The sequence below is a fragment of the Podarcis vaucheri genome, assembly GCF_965113315.1.
Source record: "Podarcis vaucheri genome assembly, chromosome: 14".
Classification (NCBI taxonomy): Eukaryota; Metazoa; Chordata; class Lepidosauria; order Squamata; family Lacertidae; genus Podarcis; species Podarcis vaucheri.
Genome location: NC_138752.1, coordinates 5,626,503 through 5,642,521, shown reverse-complemented (window position 1 = coordinate 5,642,521; position 16,019 = coordinate 5,626,503). Strand labels below are relative to the sequence as shown.

Genomic DNA, 16,019 nt, shown 5'->3' with positions numbered 1-16,019 from the left:
CTTCCACAGATAATTGTTGTTAGTTGTACATCACCCTTCAAAAGGATTCCTTATCCACAAATTTTCAGGATTTCGTGCAGTAATCCAGATTTGGTGCACGTAATTGCTGAAGCTAGTCACTAAATCACGCAGGTGCTCAGTGATGTAATGTTTTACTTTCGGTACCAATTCTTCGTCAGTGGCCTCCAGAAATGTCTCTAGTGTTGGGATGTTAATGAGGCTACCACCTTCTACTCAGCTTGCCCATAACTATAATTTTTAAAATCACTCCCTCAATTTTATCTTCAACATAAAAAATATTCACATCACGACTTTGAAGGTTTCTGTTGAGATTGTTCCAAGTATGTGAAAATGTCTGCTAATTAGGCTAGCATACAAAACCATGCAAAGTTGCTCAACTGATCACATGGAAATTTGAACCTGTCAAAGAAAGTCGTACTTCATCACATAGCTCTTTGCTTCAATATCTCACCCCCCGACAGCCAATGCACTCCTGTATGTAAAAGTAACTGCTTAGGTTGGCTTCCCATTTCTTCCCGCAATTTTGAGAAGATCCTAGAATCCAAAGCTTGATAAAATTACTAATCTGGACAATTTCATCAAGTACCTTCTTTAGTGAGTGTGGCATCTTCTTTGCGGCCAAAGCTTCTCGGTGAACACTGCAGTGGGTCTATTTCATTAAAGGTGCTACTGTCTTCACCCAAACAAGCCCACTGATTTTCCCTGACACTGCAAAAGCATCATCTGGCAGTAGCTCTCCAGGATTCCAGATAAGGATTTCTGGCAGTCCTATCTGGAGGTGCCAAGGATTGAACCAAGAACCTTCAGCATGCAAAGCAGATGCTCTACCACTGAGCTATTGCCTATCCCCAGACAACAGGAAAAACTTGTCTCAATTGCTCCATTACAACAGAATAAAAAAAGCAACTGTGTCCCAAGCGTGCATGTTTTATATATGCAAAATGCTTTTTATAGGAAAGAGTGTTCAAACATGCTATTCTTACTTGTAATTTGAAATGGTACATCTCAGCAAAACTTTGCAGCATATGGTTCTGCTAACTGAGGGATCTTGCACCTTCAAGACATAGGTGAAGGCTTGGTCAGGGCTTGATTAAGGATTGGTGAAGACTGAATAGAAAACTACTGGAATTTTGTAATGTTGGTAATAGTAATAGTAGTTTATTATTATTATTATTATTATTATTATTATTATTATTATTATTATTATTATTATTATTATTATTATTATTTCATCCTTCTGTGTCCAAGATTCATCCCTGGCTTAAAGAGATTAATTAGCTAAATACAATACTTATTTGGAGTGAGGTTTTTATTCTTGCTGATTACCCAATAGGAATAACCAACTTTTTAATTTATTAGGATTCTGCCATACATCTCCCACCCCCAAATGTAGCCACATAGCTTCCCACAGAAAACAAGAAAATAAAATCCACACAGGCTGCCTTTTGCACTAAACTAAATCATCAGAAGGTGAGCTGTTGTGCTAATCATAGTGTCAAATTGCTTAGCTATTTCCCTTGTCTGACTTCCAAGATGAGACACGAATCCCAAACTCATACGACACTGAAAGACTTACCTACAAGCCGTAGGAGAATCCTCTAAACTTGATAGTCATTGAAAGCAATTAGAAGTTCTTTTCAGTTGAAAAGTAGAGAGCAAGGGGATGGGATCCCTTACATTCCCTCCCCCCCAATGATGAGCATGTGAACCTGCCCCATGGAGCAAGCTATCTGCATTTGCACTCTCCCTCTCTCTCTCTGCCCCCTCCAATCACAAGAGCCACAAGAAGCTCTGTCAAAGATTTTTGCCCAATCCCAGCTCACTTGCAATCCAGTAACTCTTTCACAAGTTTTTCTCCTGGGAGCAAACAGGTGCTGGTCACAAGCAGAGGCTGCATGATCCATGGAAGGCTTTCACTGTGCAATTAACAAGATAAGCGAGTCCTCCGACAAGAGGATGGTGCTGAATTAGATTCTCTTTATTCTTGTATCTCCAGCCTCCAACATCCTAAGGAGTCAAAGCACTCCTCAAAGCCCAGGCATAACGGCATAACGTCTAAAACATTGCATTTTGGGGCCACACTATCATCACAATTATATTCTATGCTAGAATAGAGAGATTTTAAGAAATATGCCCATGAAATCTTAGGTTCAGTTCCATGCAAGCTACAAAATGCAGCCACTCTCTCCAAACACTGACAGCCTAATTAGTGTATTTGATGGCATACAGCTATAGTTCCTGAAAAATAAGCCTTCATAACTGTGGTGAGATGCTGGTGCAACTCAGACATACAACCAAACCATAGTTTGCACTAATTAGAGCTTAAAACCCAAGAATGATGTCTGAATTCTGAAAATTCAGGTAAACCATTGTTTAGAGTTGCTTGGCTGCTTAGTACTCCAGCTTCTAGGTACAGAGAAGCCTTCAGAGGCAAAGTAATATACTTATGCCTGTAAACTGAACTTAGTATCTATCTAGATGTTGAAAATATCAAACCAATTTTACAAAATCAAAGCTCTTCTTTGTGTGAAAAGGGGAGTCTTTATACAGCTCACATTAAAGAGAAATAAACAGAACTGTTCTGCAAGTTTTAGCTAAAGTGTCTGCAACAGCAATTACCTACAGTTTTACCCAGCTGTATTTTTAGAATGGCCTCAAGTATTATGAAAGACATTCATATAGGAAGGATTTGGCCAAAAAGAATCTGAGATGCCATAAAGCCATCTGAAATGAGTCATATGTCTCTTTTCTTCAACATCCTGTTAATTTGGGAATGTGGAAACTATATTTGCCATTGCATAACAGAAGAGGGAGAATAGTGTTGTTTACAACTTTGTAACTTGAAGTGAGTTTGCAATGCTTGTTCCTTATTTACACAATGGGCATAGCCATTCCCTGCAAAGAATTAACTGCTCTATTTTTAAAGAGCAAAATATTTCACCCTATAAACAACATTTAGTCTGCCCCTCAGTTGGCTCCCTCCTTTCTAAGCTTTAGGTGAGCTGTTGAGATCTTTTTATTCTGCTTAGCTTTTCATTTGCTCTTAAGTTTTTGACCATTTTATTCTGCTTCTTGAATGCATTTGTTTGATTGTGTCTCAGCTGGTTTTGTTGCAATCTACTTTGGGGGCATATAAACCAATTCATAAAAGCAAAATGTTCAAACCACTTTACATGTTATTCCAGTAACTATTCCAGTAACCCTGTGGAGTAGACACTATTATGTGTATGTTGCAGGGGGATGGGGCTGAAGCAATGACACAGTGGCTTGTCAAAGATCACCTATCATTTTTTAGTCAGCTGCAATGACTTTCGAACCAAGAACTTCTCAGTTTTTGTCTGCTATGTACTGGGTAAAGGTAAAGGTAAAGGAACCCTTGACTGTCAGGTCCAGTCGCGGACGACTCTGGGATTGCGGCACCCACATCGCTTTACTGGCCGAGGGAGCTGTATTTGTCCATAGACAGCTTTCGGGTCATGTGGCCAGCATGACCCAGCCACTTCTGATGAACCAGAGCAGTGCACAGAAACATCATTTACCTTCTTGACGGAGAGGTACCTATTTATCTACTTGCACTTTAATGTGCTTTTGAACTGCTAGGTTGGCAGGAGCAAGGACCAAGCAACGGGAGCTCACCTTGTCAATGGGAATCGAACCACCGACCTTCTGATCAGCAAACCCTAGGCTCTGTGGTTTAGACCACAGCGCCACCCGCGTCCCATATGTACTGGGTACCACCTCTCAGATATCATATTCAAACCCAGGCTGGTACAAAGAGGGTTGAAGGTGAGTAAGAAGTTATCTGTAGCTTCCATACTCACAGACAAGAGAAAAGTCAAGTTAGGATGAAACAGCAGACAAACAGGAAATGGGCTTTAGAGAACAGCTGAGTCAAGAGACTGAAGATAATGCCCAAGGTAGCTTTAAACAATACACTTCTAAAGGCAACTCACCACTCTCCAAGAACTTATTAGTCATTTTCTTAGACAACTAAAATACCTGCACTAAAGCAACAACTGGCTAGTTTAAATAACTGAATTTTGCATGTCCTCCAACTCTGACCACTGACCTCACTGCACTCTTGGCTTCCAACTTCACAAGTCCCTTCCTGCAATCCAACTCCTTGCCCATGAGCAAGATACTTTCTTCCTCTGGAATTTCTCTCTTAGTGGTTGCTTTTTCCCTTTACTCTGTGCCTTCAAGGTTACTTATCCCTTCAGGAAAAATTCCACATTCTACTGCTGACACAGTGACCCTAAGCAGCGAGCCACAGCAGCTAAGCCAATACCCGAGAAACAACTACGCAGATAGGCGGATGGCAGCCAAGTTTCAAGTCTATTACATATAAACATTACTAATTCATGTATATGATATAGTTCCCTTTTCATCAAACCTAGCCTGTCTACTAAGAGCAAACAAGACTATCTTCTGAAGCCGTAGAGACTAACAAGATCTGTTGACACAGGGAACCAAACATGCCTGCATTTCCAGGTAACCAGAAATTCTGAAGTAATCATGAAAATGTATATAACAGAACCAATGAGATACAGAAAAATAAAGATACCTTATTAATGTATTCTTTATTATTCTGTTTTAAGTGCTTCGTTAAAAGTTGTTTTTCTTCTACTCCACCCTAGCATGAAACCCAATGTCATACCCCTTAAGTTATGCAAATACCCAGATGAGGCCTGGTTTCCATTCAGTAATCAAGATGATATCAGCACTGGCTGAGCGAAAACACAGAAAGTTGTTTTTGCACTTATGAGTGAGGAGGAGGAAAGTACACACTTGGACTGTGGCCACAAACCCCTCCCTAATCTACCTTGAAGCATGATTGCCACATGGAAGACGGATTTAAAATTTACTGCATGTTGCACATTGAAGGAAAATTATATGAAAATGATTTATAGATGGTACCTAACTCCAAGTAAATTGGCAAAGATGTTTAAAAGTGAAACAGGCATCTGTTGGAAATGTCAAGAAGCAGAAGGAACGTTTTATCATATATGGGTGGTCATTCGAATAGTTAATGATGCTTTGGAAAGGATTTATAATGAAATGAAAAAAAATGGTTTACAAGAATATTCCAAAAAACAAACAAACCAGAAGCATTTATTTTGGGTATGGTACAGACAGAGGTACCCAGGGCACAGAAAAAGCTATTTATGGATGCAAAGACAGCAGCTCAGACTTTGTTAGCTCAGAAATGGAAGGTGGGAGAGGTTCCAAAGAAGGAGGAATGGCAACTGAAAATGATGGACTCTCCAGAGCTAGCAGGCCAGGCCAGCAAGGTAAGAGAACAATAAGAATGTGTGTATAAAGGGGAATGGAAATTATTTGTGGAATATTTGGAAAACAATTGTAAGCAAGTGAAAACACTAGCAGGATTATTGTAAATTCAACAGTATAATGCAGATTAAGATATAATGGAAAGGGGGAAACTAGATGGAAGAAATAGAATATGCAGTTACTTTTGGATGTACAAGGAAAAACAAAGAAAAAATGGGAAGTCATTGGATGTATTGTTGTATATTTAAAGGTGGAAAATGTTTATTTGAAAATTTAATAAATAAATAGTTTTAAAAAGCTGCATGAATGCCAAATCAAAACACAAAGAGGATAAAGCAGCATTTCACTGATGCAGCAATCCTTACCTGCACACACCTATGGCTGGATGATCATTTTCCAGTATCACTGAATTACTTTAAGGGTCTCAATTTTTAAAAGAATTACTTACAACTCAATACAATAAAAATCACATGCAACATTTAAAATAAACAATAAAGAATGCATGCCAAGCATCATAATAATAAAAAATTGCTAATAGAATTGGGCCAGCTACGAGGGAAGCAAAGGTATAGGTCTGACATTTAGCTGTGGCTTGTTCTGCCTTTTCATACAGCACGCCCGCTACAGGAAAGCTTCAACCGCAATTTTATGCTAATGACCAGACTGCATGAAAGATTAACCTCAAATTCAACTTCAAACTACTTTCTAGTTCTTGTTTGGAGGCAAGCTGCCATTTATAGAAGCCCTAGTTTTCCCAATTCAGCTATCACAGCAAATAGAAAGCTTCTCAAATAAGAGGAAATCTGAGCATGTGAGAGGAGCACCTAAGTAGGGATACCAAACCATGGTTTGGCTGAAACATGATAAACTGTGCCTAAACTGTATCAGAGCTTTCCACAGTATCACTGAGCTACTTCTCTGTGTAGCCAAGATGAAATAAGGTATTAAAATATTCTGACATGTAGAAATTGACATGTGTTTTAAATCTGCTTTTAATTTAACAGTTGGTTTTAATTATGTTTTAAGTTTGCCTTTCGTTGTTTGTTTTAGTTTATGTAAATGGCTTAGAGGTTCTATTTATAATCAAGCAGTATATAAATTTTGTTAAACAGATAAAAATAAGATTGATTTATTTCAAATGACAGTTGCTGTGACAATAGAATTATGACCACTTGCACTGACAAGTCCTGTACATATCATCCTCTGGTATCATTTATAACCAAGACTGGGTACATGTGCAAAGATTTTCACAAGCTGACAGAATAGTTTTCTAAGCACTGCAATAGAACCAAATTTCAATCGCTATGGCAACCTGGCATCTAACATATATTTCCAGCCCTATGATCTATACACTGAGTCGATACAAACAAGGCATACAAAGAACCCCTCTTCAGCAGCTGCCCCAGAATGAATCACTCTTACTCTAGTCTAGATGAGAGTAAGTCTCCCAGGCAACGTCCAGTTATGCCAAAAACCTTAAGCCATGTGGGTCAAGCTGGTAACACAATAAATATTCCCATTTTAAAAACGTAATTGAAAAAGCATAATAAATATTCAGTACAATAATTGAAGACATTATTAGTCAAGAGATTAGAGCTGAGTTGGCCTGCCTGTAAACTGTTCCACCAAATACTCTCAATGAAATGCCTATATTTCAAAAATGCCACTATCATTTTATTTTGTTATGGTTAAGGTAAAGGTAAAGGTACCCCTGCCCGAACGGGCCAGTCTTGACAGACTGTGGGGTTTGTGCGCCCATCTCACATCTATTGGCCGGGGGCCAGCGCTGTCCGGGGACACTTCCGGGTCACGTGGCCAGCGTGACATCGCTGCTCTGGCGAGCCAGAGCCGCACACGGAACGCCGTTTACCTTCCCGCTGGTAAGCGGTACCTATTTATCTACTTGCCCCCGGGGGTGCTTTCGAACTGCTAGGTGGGCAGGCGCTGGGACCGAGCAGCGGGAGCGCACCCCGCCGCGGGGATTCGAACCGCCGACCTTTCGATCGGCAAGCCCTAGGCGTTGAGGCTTTAGCCCACAGCGCCACCCGCGTCCCGTGTTATGGTTACCATATGTTAAAATGTTAAAATGGCTACTCATGAAGGATGCTTGCTGCTGAGCCCTGCAGCAGTCAGTGTTAGAAACTGAGATATGAAAGCTAGGAGCTAAATAGCACCTTAAACCTAGGTTATGGGCGCAACAACGGAATGTCTAGGCACACTTTTTAAATAACAAGAATACAAAGTTGAAAATGAATAAACTGCAACTAAAATATTATGTTCATTTTTCAAATGATCTATTCCTTCCCCTGCCCACCCCTCTAGTATACTTAAGAGGGTCTCTTCTCCAGTCTTCAGAGAATAGCTGGAAGTAGGGAGGCAGAAAAGGGTCCTCCTTTCCTTCCACTTTGCAGTTTTAATCTGAAATTTTAGGCGCAGTACTGTGCCCAGAGCTCAGAAACAGCTCACACTGATGAAATTCCCTGTAGCAAAATCCACCTAGAACAATGGGCGTTTTGAACACTGGCAGCAGTCCTAGTCAAATCAAGCAGCATTACAAAGCTTCTCTCATTGGCTACCTGCTATAACTGCAAGTCTCTCCAATAAGGAACACAAGCAAGTCCTAAGTGGCAAAGGTGAGTGCTTAGTGGAGAGTTTCAGACTAGAATTTGGGTGCGGGGGGGGGGGCGGACTCAGGTGCAAATTTTCACTTAAACCATGAGGTGGGCCAATAGCACAATCACCCAACTTACCTCTCACTGGGTGCAGTGTTCGAAACTCCCATTGTTCTAGACCGGGGGTCGGCAACCTGCGGCTCCAGAGCCGCATGCGGCTCTTTAAAGCCTTTGCTGCGGCTCTGGGGCGGAGGCGCGGGGCGGGGGCGAGGGGAGGGCGCGAGGGGAGGGCGTGAGGGAAGGAAGCGAGGGCGCGAGGGAAGGAGGCGAGGGGCGGGGCCGAGGGGAGGGCGCGAGGGAAGGAGGCGAGGGGCGGGGTCGAGGGGAGGGCGCGAGGGAAGGAGGCGAGGGGCGGGGTCGAGGGGAGGGCGCGAGGGAAGGAGGCGAGGGGCGGGCGTGAGGGAAGGAGGCGAGGGGCGGGGTCGAGGGGAGGGCGCGAGGGAAGGAGGCGAGGGCGCGAGGGAAGGAGGCGAGGGGCGGGGTCGAGGGGAGGGCGCGAGGGGCGGGGTCGAGGGGAGGGCGCGAGGGAAGGAGGCGAGGGGCGGGCGTGAGGGGAGGAGGAGGCGGAGGAGTTAGTTGCCTGAAGCCACTGTTCAAAACTGGTCACTGTTTTGAAGGGGAGTGAAGAACACACACTCAAAAAAAGGTAACTTGTTAATTTAATGTTTATTATGTTTACTGATTTGTGCTTTGTGACTGTTTGAGGTGGGGTTTTTTTCTTGGGAGGCTGGGCGGCGCGAAGAGAGGGAGGCTTGTGGTAGCGTCGGGGCTTGTCTCTAGCAAAGTAAGTCCTCGCTATTTGGTCACATGCGTAGCATTGTGGCTTCGGAGCTCCAACACTTGCTTTGCCGGCTGCTTTCAAAAGCGTCGGTATCAGCTGTGCTGTTGCTGGGTAACCGGATCGTCCCAGCAGCCATCTTATCTGCCCATGTGGTCTTCTGAGGTGGCCGCCATCTTACTATAGGAAATTCCACGTGGGAGTTAGTTGCCTGAAGCCCCTTTTTAAACTTAAGCAGGGGGAAGTTTGGTGAATTGTTTTCCTTAACGTTATGCAACAGCTTATTGCTGGTCTTTGTCGTCCCGCCTTTGTAAGCAGGCTGCATTGAAAGGGGGCATATACACTGGTCACTGTTTTGAAGGGGAGTGAAGAACACACACTCAAAAAAAGGAAACTTGTTAATTTAATGTTTATTTATATGAGGAGGAGTAATTCTGAGGGGTCAAACAAAGAAATAATAAAAAGTGTCAAAAAAGGTATTTTTATAATGACGAATGCCTCATTATTATATATTATTTACATCAGGCACTGATTATGATTTATGGTACACTGGGGCCCTGATTAATTTTCTATGGCATTTTGGGGCATTGGTTATTGGGCATAGCAAGTTGTGGTCGCGTGGAATTTGTGCTTTGTGACCTTTTGAAGTGGGGTTTTTTTCTTGGGAGGCTGGGCGGCGCGAAGAGAGGGATTATTTTTATAATGACGAGGATGACATTGGGCCCTCATTATTAATTATTATTTACATCAGGCACTGATTATGATTTATGGTTCACTGGGGCCCTGGTTAATTTTCTTTGGCATTTTGTGGCATTGATTATGCAGTCGCGGTCGCGTGGAATTCCACGTAGAGTTAGTTGCCTGAAGCCCCTTTTTAGTTGCTTGAAGCAGGGGAAAGTTTGGTGAAAGTTTGGTGAATTGCTGCCCAGGAGTGTGGTGGAGTCTCCTACTTTGGAGGTCTTTAAGCAGAGGCTTGACAACCATATCTCAGGAGTGCTCTGATGGTGTTTCCTGCTTGGCAGGGGGTTGGACTCGAGGGCCCTTGTGGTCTCTTCCACATATGTATGTGAGCAGGTCTTCTCCAACATGAACTATATTAAAAACAAACACCGATCACGCCTCACAGATGACAGCTTGCAAGCCTGTGTGAAAATGAAGGTGACGTCTTACAGCCCTGATGTGCAGGTACTGAGCACTGAGGTTCAGGAGCAAAAGTCCCATTAACCTGGTTACCTGGTTGTAAATTAAATATTTTAATTAGCTATTAATTTGTCCTTTTTTCTTGAGATTGACAGCTGACTGCACGATCCTGTATATATAGCATTAAGGCCAGAAACAATATATGCAGTGTTATATTTGTTTTAAATGTTGCAATGTTTTTGCGGCTCCCAGTTGTTGTTTTTTTCGGAAACGGGTCCAAGCGGCTCTTTTTGTCTTAAAGGTTGCAGACCCCTGTTCTAGACACATTTTACAACAGGGAATTTCATAAATGCGAGCAGTTTCTGAACTCTGGAAGCACCTAATATTTCATATTAAAACTGCCACTGCTGAGGGTTTGGGAGGAGAAATTCCTTCCCGCTAGACTTCCAAGAGATTGCTGCAGCGTCAGGCAAGTTGATAGGTTTCCACCTCTCAGCTGGCCTTACAGAAAGGCAGTGTTTCCCTCTCAAAAGCCTTGGATTGGCTGCCCTTAGGCTAGGAGTACAGCTGCCTTTTTCCTCCCTCCATCCATGTCATTCCCATCTTGTCTCAACCACTGAAAACGGGCAGGGAGCAAAGCTCTCACTGCCTTGTCTGGCTCTTTCCTCAAGAGAGCTACGAAACTCTCCCCCCACCCATCAGCCTTCACTGAAACTGCTGGAGGAATGGGCTTGTCTACAGAATTAATTGCACAGGAGAAATTAAGCCTTGGGTGGAATTTCACACATGTGGGAGATGGAAGGAGAACTAGGGAGAATGATCTAGACAGGAGTGGTGGTTTTCTAACTTCCCATCCACAGTGCACTTGAAAACTGCTGAGCATCTTGGTGGATCATTTAAATATTTTTCTGTTTAGCAACTCTAATGCACTGTACTTTACAATGTTAACGAATTCAAACTGTAATACAATAAAATGCAATGTATAAGAAACAAAAGAAGCAATTTGGGCACCATTATGGGGGGAAAGGGTTTTCAATCCTGATCTGGATCTACCTGTTACTCAGAAGTAAATCCCAATTGAGTTCAATGGGGCTTCCTCTCAAGTAAAATATGAATGGATCGGGGACCTGAAAACTTTTCTTTTGAACTCAATATGTTTTGTTTAGGTTTTAGCTGCCTTGTTTAATGCACTTTTAATGTATGACGTGTTTTTAATTTTAAATATACTAGCCAGTTAGTTATGATGGTTTAAGTAGCACATGTTAAAGTGTTATCTACTTCAGACTCTCATAGTGATGCTTAAAATCAAAACAAATTTTGGAGTGGGATCATTGTAGGACACTCAAGGTGGGTGTCTCTACCATCAGCTGTATAGGCCTTTAATATGTGTTAACTGTACAGTGGTACCTCGGGTTAATTCGTTCCGGAGGTCCGTTCTTAACCTGAAACTGTTCTTAACCTGAAGCACCACTTTAGCTAATGGGGCCTCCTGCTGCCGGAGCATCATCCTGAAGCAAAGTTCTTAACCCGAGGTACCATTTCTGGGTTAGTGGAGTCTGTAACCTGAAGCGTATGTAACCCGAGGTACCACTGTAGTGCCAAAAAGATATATTTATATGAGGGAAAGAGGGTGGAGGGAGAATCCATGGCTTGTCTGCAGAGTGGAGAGAAGGGAGGACCTTTTTCTGCCTCCCCACTTCCAGCCGCTCTCTGAAGACTGGAGAAGAGACTCTCTCAAGAATATCAGGGGGGCCAGCAGGGGAAGCATGGCTTTGTTTTTGGTTTTTTGCAGTCTTCAGATGAGGACTGGACCTTGTGAAAAATGAACACAATATTTTAGCTGCAGTTCATTCATTTTCAGCTTTGTATTCTTGTTATTAAAAAGCGCACCTAGACATTCATTGTTGCACCTATAATCTAGGTTTAAGGTGCCATTTAACTTCTAGCCTTCATATCTCAGTTTCTAACACTGGCCAGAAGGTGGATCCCATGGCGAGTCTCATCAGTGGACATAATTTGGAGGCCTCCGGTTAAACAAAAGCTTTATTCTAAACACCACAAAAATGAGGAATAAGTACAGCATCACCAAACAGTGCCAAGGAATGAAGTCACAACTGTGCTCATTAACTTTATTGACTATATTTAGATTCCCAATTCAATTATAGTTCTCTATATGTCATATGAAATAGAATTAAAACAAGATAAAATCACAAATTCATTACAATCTAAAAACAGCACTAGAGCAATTATAATGAATGCTTTAAAAAGCAGTAAAATACAACCATAAAGAAACAGCAAAAAATAAGAATTAAGAACAGCAGAGGTTAAAATTACTGTCTCACTATAAGAACAGCAGTAGCAGAGAAAGAGAATGCCCAATTAATGACATCCAATATAGGCAGAAAATTTGTTTTCACTAGAAATGTTTACAAACCAGCCCAGAATATATTATTTGTCATCTTGTATAATTCTAATACAAAACACAAAACGACAGGGGGAAAGTTCCCACACTTGTTCTCTTTATATGTCTATAGTATATTATACAAATAAAAATAACTCCTGTCCTCCTCTGCTGAATTCTGTTCAACAGGGTATTCCCAAAGGAATGTAACGGCCACACATACATATGCATACACACACACACACACACAGAGAGAGAGAGAGAGAGAGAGAGAGAGAGAGGAGTCTATTGGAAATTCACACTGCAATACAGTACATCATAAGCTCCTGGCCTTTCTAGAGTGTTACAAGCATGATTGATATTTTATAGACTGGAAGAACCATGGGAGGGCTGAGACTGCAGGGAGGGGAAGGTGGTAATGAGAGGGGAGCTTTATCAAACAAAGCATATGGAAAAACTCTGGCATCCTGTAAAACATTCCTGCATTTGTGTAAGTGCACTTATGTTAATTTACATATACAATAGACAAAGATGTATCTGGCCCTGTCTCAGCAAAACAGCAACTTCAACTGTACTCTTTAGGGTGCAATTGTAACATCTTCCAAACTAATTCAATTTTGCAGCAAATTCCCCCAAATCATTGTCAGGATATTTATACAAGCGTCAGACTTACAGGAAGCCATTTGCAAGGGGCAAGTAACACTTCCATGCAGACAACTAGCTTGTCAGGCCCTAAAGACAGCTCACAGTACAGTGGTACCTTGGTTTACGAACTTAATCCCTTCCAGAAGTCTGTTCTTAAACCAAGGCGTGCTTTCCCATAGCAACGGTGGATTCAATTTACAAATGGAACACACTCAACAGGAAGCAAAACATGTTATTCCAAGTCAAAGTTCACAAACCAAGACACCTACTTCTGGGTTTGCAGTGTTCTTAATCCAAGTTGTTCATAAACTAAGATGTTCTTAAACCAAGGTACCACTGTATACTTTTATAATCTGCAAGATACTGACACTGATACTTTTTACTACCTTCACCTTTGGTAATGTTATCTTTCTGACCTTCCTTGAGGAAGAGGAACTTCATGCCAGTGATCTTGCCTAACAGATTTGCTTGCCTGAGCTAATAGATACGCCCCTTATGACTAAGTTTGTAAACATATTTCTCAAAGTTGTTTTCTTTTTCAGTGCTTTCATTTACACTTTAGTTCTCCTGCAACATCACATAGTATAATAAATTCTGCTTTAACACTGCATGTTTTACAGAGTAATATAACTGGTTTAGCCAAAAGCAGCAGTAGTACCTACCACACCTTAGCTCCAGGATGGAGTTGCACAGGAGATTCAAGCAAGCTAGCAGCCTCTCTCAAACACAAACACCACATTTAAGAGCAGCCATGTAGCTTTTCCTCCATAGAAGGAAACCTCAGAAAACAACATTAGCAAGGTTTCCTCACTTTAGTGACAAGATGCAATCCACAACCCATTGAACTGCAAAACTCTGACTGAGTTTTGCAAATTCAAAGGAGAGGCTTTTCGAGTACAACTCAGACATTTTAGAGAAAAAGAGAAGTTACAAGAGCACAGCTGAAGCACTGTAAAACACCCTACTATTGATTTACTTCCTACTAGAAAGGTGAAAAGAACTCAAAGTGAAATAACTAAACACAACATACAGTACTCTGTTTCCATGAGCGTACTGAAAATGTAAAGCAAGTGTCTCAATGTTTATTACCACCATGAAATGAACAAAAGGCCAAACATGGAAAGTCTTACATTTGCACCACAACACATATCTCAATTATGTAAATATTGACTGAGGCCATGTGTACACACAGAGGAATCAAATTACCCAGCATTTCCTGTTGAAACTTTCCCTCCCCATATGTTTTATTGCACTATATCCACCTTCCAGCATACTGTGGCCCAGTTCACTGACATGGCCTAAATTCAAAAATACAAGAGGCACCTTCAAGCACATTAAACACAAACAGCCTCTTCAGCAACCAACCAACCAATCTTTACTGCGGTCGAAGACCAAGCAGCAAAGTTAGCAACAGAAACACAGCCTCTTCAGCGTCCTCCTTGGTGGGTTTTGTTTTTCTCGCTACTGCTCTCTCACTGGAACAAAGAAGCTAGAAAGAAATTTCTGCATTCTTTCCCATTTGAAGGCAACGAACCCCTTGGCCACCTCCTCTCTCCAGGACAATGCCTTGCCTGCCAGCACATGGTCAGGATCACATCTGCTAGACTTCCCTCTCTAAGAAAGTAAGACAAGCTAGGCAGAACTGTAGAGGCCAAGCATTCCTGAGCCCACAGAATGGGAAGGAGAAAAATGAGGCCTGCAAAAACATTCACGGATAGATGAATGCAAAAACTACATATCCTGAGCTTTGGGAGGTAGGAGTGCTGCAAATGATCCATCTTTCTAAAAAGAGTAGAAAATGTGATCCTTCCAACATCTCCAGCAAAGGCCCAGGATGGTCCCCTGCTGAGAAAGAGTCTGAAATCGAAGACTTCCTGCTCCTCTTGCAGGCATCCTTTCCTTGCCCCCCCCAGCCTTAGCATCAGTGGACCATAGAGAGAGAAAGGCCACAAAGGAAATGAGAAGCAAGCTCAGGATTTGGGGTGGGAAGTTATATAAGGAGGCAGCCTAGTACTGTACACGCATAACGAAAAGGAGACGCACTGTTGTTTGCACACGACAGTGGGAGAATATCGAGAGATCAGAGAAAATGGTTTAATGGGATCAGGAGTGCAGAATCTGCACGCGGAGTCTCACCAGGAGGGGATCAGAAGAGGAACAGGAAATCTTACATACACAGAACCGGGAAAGTGAGGCAAGGGCCACGAGGCAGAGCCTGTCAATGGTGACCACAACTTTAAGGCAGGGAAAAGCCCAAGCAAGACCAAGGGAGGCGCGTTTACCTCTTCAGGTGCTGCCCCCTCTTTGTTGCCATGGCGTGTAAGGTGCAGGAAAGGGCGGGGCGGGGGGCAAGAGGAGGCAAAGATAGGGGAGAAAGCGAAGGCCCCTCAACCCCTGAAGTGGAATAAGGGGGGGGGAGGAAGAGGGCGGACTCAGAGAGGGGGTCGTGGGAAGAGCAAAATCCCAGAGATCTTTTTGTTTCCGGGGGGGGGGGCGAGCTCGAGAGACGGGTGTTTAAATAAAGCCGGGCGGGCGAAGGGCCTGGACGTGTCCCTGGAACAAAGGAGAGCGAGGAAGATGAAGGTGCCTGTCAGCCCCCCCCCCGCCCCCACTCACCGCTGCAGCACCACGAGGAGGGCGATCCCTGAGGGAACTTGGCCGAGTCGGGCGCGAGGCAGACGCTGGCGCCGAGGTGAGGGCACTCCATGGCGGCGGCGGCGGCTGCGAAGGGCCGGGGCGCGACGTGAGGCGGGCGAGGCGAAGCGCAGGCCGGGACTGAGCGGGGGGGGGGAGGGGGCAGGCCGGGGCCCGGAGAGCAGCGCTCGCTCCGCCTTTTCTCTCTCTCGCGCGCGCGCGGGGTAGCGCCGCTACTGCGCCTGCGCCGCCCGGCACCTCAGCGCCCGGGAGCCCTCGAGCCGCCCGGCCGCCATCGCGGTCTTCCTCACAGGCGGCGGCGGCCCTTTCCTTCTGCCGCTTCTCACAGCGAAGTCCCAGTCCCGGAGGACCACTCGAACCCCCCAACTTCGAGATCTCCCGCCGCCGCCGCCTCACGGAGCTTCCGGAATCGTAGTTA

General features: G+C 43.5%; 1 protein-coding gene across 2 annotated transcripts in view; it reads right to left on the bottom strand.

Moving 5' to 3' along the window:
• The window catches only part of USP3 (ubiquitin specific peptidase 3), a 43,567-nt gene extending 27,804 nt beyond the window's left edge, over window positions 1-15,763 (bottom strand). For both annotated transcript variants that reach the window (XM_082198080.1, XM_082198082.1), the window contains exon 1: window positions 15,563-15,763. In XM_082198080.1, coding sequence (XP_082054206.1) covers window positions 15,563-15,653 — 91 coding nt within the window. In that variant the 5' untranslated portion in view covers window positions 15,654-15,763. The remainder of the gene's footprint in view (window positions 1-15,562) is intronic.
• Window positions 15,764-16,019: the final 256 nt, after the last annotated feature.